At 36.1% G+C, this 6,000-nt stretch overlaps 1 protein-coding gene across 12 annotated transcripts in view; it reads right to left on the reverse strand.

Moving 5' to 3' along the window:
• Nucleotides 1–6,000, reverse strand: part of PAN3 (poly(A) specific ribonuclease subunit PAN3) — an 83,566-nt gene that overhangs the window by 21,563 nt on the left and 56,003 nt on the right. For all 12 annotated transcript variants that reach the window (XM_026074313.1, XM_026074311.1, XM_026074307.1 and 9 more), the window contains 3 exons: nucleotides 5,313–5,474; nucleotides 4,926–5,042; nucleotides 4,693–4,794 (listed from right to left, as the gene is read on the reverse strand). In XM_026074313.1, coding sequence (XP_025930098.1) covers nucleotides 4,693–4,794; nucleotides 4,926–5,042; nucleotides 5,313–5,474 — 381 coding nt within the window. The remainder of the gene's footprint in view (nucleotides 1–4,692; nucleotides 4,795–4,925; nucleotides 5,043–5,312; nucleotides 5,475–6,000) is intronic.

A 6,000-nucleotide genomic window follows, 5' to 3' on the forward strand; every position in this document is an offset into this window, starting at 1 on the left:
CCTCAAAAAGCTCAAAATGAGCAAAACAGTGTTTATGCTAAAGCACTACACTTCTGGATTTCAAAATTAGCTTCATGAACTCAATAAGAAATTGATATATTTTACTGTATTTGCTTTTAGAATATTTGTAGATACAGAAGAACAACATCGCATTGACTTTCAGTGTTCATATATTTTTTCTTCCCCCAAGACAGTCTAAAAACACAACTTAATTTTGAAATGAAGAGTTATTTTCTGAAAAAAAAGTTCAGCAATTGGGCAAAGACTGCAAAATCAGCAATGAGGTCCACTTTTGTGCAATAAACACAACTGCTAATGTGTCCAAAAGAAAACAAGGTCCAGTAAAACTTGCCTATCTTCCTTATAAAGTATTATTTGCTGTAAAGCAGAATCTGTGGTGCTGAAAATTACTATTAAGAGCATATACACTTAGGTTTATTTAATTACTCAGAACACTTTTAATAAACAGACCAAAAAACATATCAAAGACATGCTTATCTCTTCCAACCAAGAAAACTCACCAGGACAAAGAGAAAACCTTACTGGAGCAGTGGATAAGCTCTTATTAACTTGCCAGGATTTTCTAGCTGATACTGTTTTAAAATACGTACAATTAAAATGGTGTTTACTATTTAATATAATTAGTTATTGATCTGTTTTGAATGCTATTTGTTACGGAAATGTTTCAAGTCTTTTGGGGATAACTTGCTAAATTAAAGAGAACTTCATTTCTGCAGAGATACATGCACTAACACAGGCTATAATAATCTGAAATTGAGAAATATCAGAAAATTGGAAAAAGCTAACAAAAGGTCCACAGCAATAGATTTAATGTTAAATTTAGATTCTCTTGATATAAATAAGAGTGTATGGACAAATGAGGAATGACAATCAAAGAAACAGGAATTACTGAAATAAATGTATTCTGTGTAATAATTAACTGACAAAAAATCCAAAACACTGCTTTTGAAACTTGTGAACATTCAGTAAAATATGACAAAACAACATCAGATTATCACACTGTACTGCCTGAAGAGGATACTTCTTTGCATAAAGAACAACACAAGGAATAAATTCTATAGAATTAGGAAGCAACCAGGACATTAGTTTACAGCTGTTCAGTATAAAAATCAGCACAAGCTGCTAATTCTTTTTTCCACACCAATCCCCTCCAATGAAGTTCTGCAACAGGGTCCGTAAATAACATGGCAAAAAAAACCCAAAAAAACAAAGAAAACCCCGAGACCGACCACATTGACATCAGAAAGTGACATGCAAGACAGCTATGTAAACCACAATCCTCTTCTTTTAACTGTCAAAGTCTAGTGATGCCAACTGGAGTGTTCAACATAAATAAGGTTGCATACCTGAAATCAAATTCTCTGAGTTCACTGATCAGGTTCACAGTGTTGTGCCTCCTAAAACCTTTAAAAGCAATTGCACTAATCTGAGCCTCATGCTGCAGAGTACCCAACTTCCATCCATTCCCCTGCTTCTCTTGGAAGTCTCCTCTAGGCAGGCAGACGGCCAAGAAACTCTGTGAGGGGATGGAGAAAGGATCCGTGAAGGCAGGCAATCCCGAGAAATCAAGTTATAGGTATGCAATCTTATTTTCCTCTTTTAAATTGCTCCTTCTACTGAGGCCCAGACTAGAAAGCAGCAGTTAACAAAAAAAGGAAGGCCAGAGCAACAGTTTGCAGAAAGATTTGGCAAAACTGGTGAATTTCAGGTGACTGTTTTCTAATTTATCTAATAAAAAGACTGAAGGAGAAGGTTAGGAGCAGTGCCACAGGCAGGGGAGAGTTTTCCTAAATATCACTTTCAGTTCTGTCACAACACTTCATTTAATTAAATAATACTTTGTTTTAGCTGAAGAAAAATAGATGTCCTATTTTCAGTTTCAAAGACTATGCCTATCTACAGAAAAAAGTCTTACTAGGTCAAATAAAAGGTCGAGATAGTCCACTAGCCTGTGTCAATGCATAGGTACAAAAGTCAGAACAGCAGCCTGCAATAAGTACCTAAAAGTATGAGCACATAACAAATAAAATTTTCTTCCAGCCGCCAGTGATTTGCAGCCCAGAAAGTCCCTAAGCTAGATAGTGTCTTTGCAAATAACAGTCCTCAAGGTATTTCTCTTCCATGAGTGTGTTCACTTTCCCCTTGAACCAAAGTAAACCTTAAGAATCCCTAACACATTGTGACAAAGTTTCATGGCTTAATTTTCTCTCACTAGTTTTGAACCTGCTACCTGGCTAGGACATCTACTACCTGACAGCAAACAATTCTTGCTTATTCATCTTCTCTTTTTCCATGATGATTTTTCTGACACCTATCATATTCCAGTCATTTTTTACCCCACCATATACCCTCCRTCATCTTTAAGAGCATGAGGAATCCTATTCCACTTCATTCCACATCATTTTATACTTAAAGTTAGGATTATGTTTTCCCTCAGTTGCATTGCTTTACATTTAAAACACTGAATTTCTCCTGCTATTTTATCTTCAAAAGACCCAGTCTTGTAAGATCGTTCTGCAATTCATCACAACTAGCCTTTGTTTTTAACCAATCCAAATAACTTGGTATTATCAGCAAACTTTGACAGACCATTATTTATCTTCAATGCAGATAAGTGAATGGGCTAAGTAGTATAACTTCCAGCACATATCCCTGTGGTACTCCACCACTGACCTCTCCTCACTGTGATAATCAACTCTTTACTCTTACCCTCCATTTCTTATCTTCTAACCAGTCATTAACCTAACTGAGGGCTTTCTCTTTTATCCCACAGCTGCTTGGTTTCTTTTAGAGTCTCTGATGACGGACTTTGAAAATCCAAGACTGCATCTGCTGGATCTTCCTTCAAAAAGCTTCAATAGATTAATAGGCATTATTTCTTTTTATAGAAGCCAAACTTATTTTTCACCAGTATGACAAACGAATATGTGTCGCCAAGAATTTTATTACAGCTTCTATTAATTTATCTAGAACAGACGCTAGTCTGCTGTATGCAATACTCTGTAGAGGTGTAATAAAATATAATAAGGACCAATTTACATGGAAATTGAAAATCACAGGTGGAAGACGCTCAGAAGTCAAGTCCTGCAAGTAACAGTGATTAACCTAGCGGTAGGAGTTCCATGTTTATCCTACCAAATAAGTTTCATGTCAAGTTCACTGAACCTGTCATTACATTCTGTGACTTGCCATGGGATACGACAAATCAAGCTAGGGTTTCCTTTGTCCAGCACACCACCTTCAAAAACAATGGAGGAACTCAAGTTCCAACCTTATTAATACTGGTCAGCTCAGTGCAGACCCAGAGGAAACTACTCAGTATACAAGGAATCTGCAAGCTTTTGAACGTATTCACACACTAACATTATGTTCTGATCCAACAGACAGCTAAACAGTTTTCCATGTCAACATTTAAAATGGATTAAATTCACAACTAAAGCCTCCAGTTTCAGAAAGCAGAAGAAAGAAGAAATCTTAGCTTCTGGATCTCTTTATATTCTGATACCCTAAAGACATTTAGGCAACATCTACGCTAATAAAATAAACAAGGCCAGCTCACAGGCTTCAGTGTCCCCTGCTCATGCCTACTACTGGATCTAACTTGAGATTTGTCCTGCCTTGAGCAGGAGTTCAGGCCAAGTGACCTTGAAAGGTAGTGTCCTACCTAAATCATTCTCTGATTCCATTCACCTATTAGTGTACTTAGTGCGGTATTGGCCTGTGCTAATAGTTTTGGACTACTAGCTTTCAGACAACATCTGAGCATGGTTTGTGGAACTGTATGGGTCARGAACTAGTTCTGACAGGCAATATTACAGCTGATAACATATTGTTTTGGAGAAGAGAGTTTAGATGTATGGATACGAGTTCTGCTGGGCTACTTGCATGCATAGCCACAGAACATGCTGTGACTGATCTTATTTATGAATGCAGATGTAGCCTTAGTGATTCCTTTGAAGTCAGAGTATGAATCAAAACAAACAAACAAACAAAAAACCTTATGATGTGAAGTTTGTGTCTGAAAAGAATATACGTAATAAAAAATTTTTTTTAATCCACTTCTTGTTTTCTTTAGTGGTACTTAACTTTCTTAAAACGTTATATAAAACACTGTCTAATTAGTCCTCATAATACTTTATGAACAAGGGAAAAAAAGCTTTATGTGTGGACAACACCTAACCGACAAGCATCATAGTGACAAAGCATATGTCACATGGGATTTTGAAAGTATCTCCAAATAAGTGTCAGGTGTCACCCTGTGACAAACTTGCAATTACAACCACAGAGATTTCAACTCCTAGTCCCATGTTCAAACTTGAAGATTATCCTGCCAGCAACAAATTGTAATTCCCTTACAAACTGACTTTAATTTTGCAAATTAGTCATAAGGCAAATGTGAAAAGTAACCTGTYCATCATTAGACTTTTATCTTAACTGTTAGCTTTAGCTAACCTTTTTGCTTATTTCAAAAAAATATATCCAGAAATTTTACAAATAGGAAATGAAGAAGCTGTTCTCTGATACCAGTCAACTTATGATATGACAGAACTGATTAGGTTTAAAAAAAATAAAAAGAAAATTACGAACAACAATTTCTGACCAGCTGTGTATATACTGTTTAAGTATTGGAAATAGCTTATAAAAGTGAAAAAGATAATGCATTTTCCTTACCCCATTTTCGTTTTGTGAAATAAGCATCAGCACTAGGGTCATTGAAGTGTCTGCTCATCATAGTCTCTCCTCCAGCATGAAAATCGTACGCAAACACAAGAGCTTAGAAATAGAAACATGTGACAATTACTAACTCAAACATATTCAGAAAAAGTGTCTCAACACAGTGGGAACAAACCCCCCCCCCCCCCCCCTCCCCAACCCCCCCCCCCACACACACCCCCCACACTTACAATGTTCTCCAAATGCTTTAGTGGTAAATACTTCACGCAAGGTTACTATATTTGAGTGCTGAATTTTTTTCCACATGTCAACCAATACCATGCACTTTGTGTTAACAAGACGAAAACCTGACAAAACAACAGAATCTGCATTTTAAGATGCAAGCTGGGAAGAGGGAGGGATTTTTTACTTTAACATTTCCTCTGAAACTACTGAAAAGCCCATATTTAAATAAGAATAGAGTGCTAATTTAGGAATCTCTTGCTCTCTTAGCCCCCAGAAAATCAGTTCAGCAAAGCTATTTCAAGATTTACACACAGAATATTAAAATATATATTTAAGCTTAAATAAAAGTTGCACTTCCATTTAAAAAAAAACAACAATTCAATTTTTCTCACCATGTATCCTCCGAAGGCAATATGGCAGGTCATCTTTACTATTTACAGCTTTATAGCATGATGTAATGTACCCAAAGTTGCTTGTTTTCTGTATCCGATTGGGTGGTGGCAGTGGTTCTAAGGGAAAGAGACTGTGGTAGCTGTCCACTTCCGCAGGAACTGCTAAATTAGTTTATATAAGAAATGTATTAGATATCAATCAACTTGGAGAAAATTCTTGTGGTAGCAGAGAAGATTAAATCTACTAAGTCATTAATATGTCAATTCTTTGCACTGTCTTTTAGATGCATGCAAAGTTAAAATTCAGTATTTTTGCTTTAATATCAACATATCAACAACTGTCTTCAGAAGAACAGCTTTACTCCCCTAAAGAAAAAAAAAAAAAAAAAGCAGAATTCTGTCCACTGTTCTCATTTGCCTTAAAAATTTATTCTTCCTGAGTGATATTTGTTTTGTTTTTTTTCCTGCACAGATTCACAAACAAGCACCAGTTTCCACACAGGCTTCCAGAACATCTTTAAGAAACCTGTTTTCATCACAAAAAGAACAAATATGAAGAGTATTGGTTTGTGCTTTAACTGTGTTTAAAGCACAGAGAGAGAAAGAGAGAGAAAGAGAGAGAAAGAGAGAGAAAGAGAGAGAAAGAGAGAGAAAGAGAGAGAAAGAGAGAGAAAGAGAGAGAAAGAGA

The sequence above is a fragment of the Apteryx rowi genome, unplaced genomic scaffold, assembly GCF_003343035.1.
Source record: "Apteryx rowi isolate R43461 unplaced genomic scaffold, aptRow1 scaffold_386, whole genome shotgun sequence".
In the NCBI taxonomy this organism is placed as follows: Eukaryota; Metazoa; Chordata; class Aves; order Apterygiformes; family Apterygidae; genus Apteryx; species Apteryx rowi.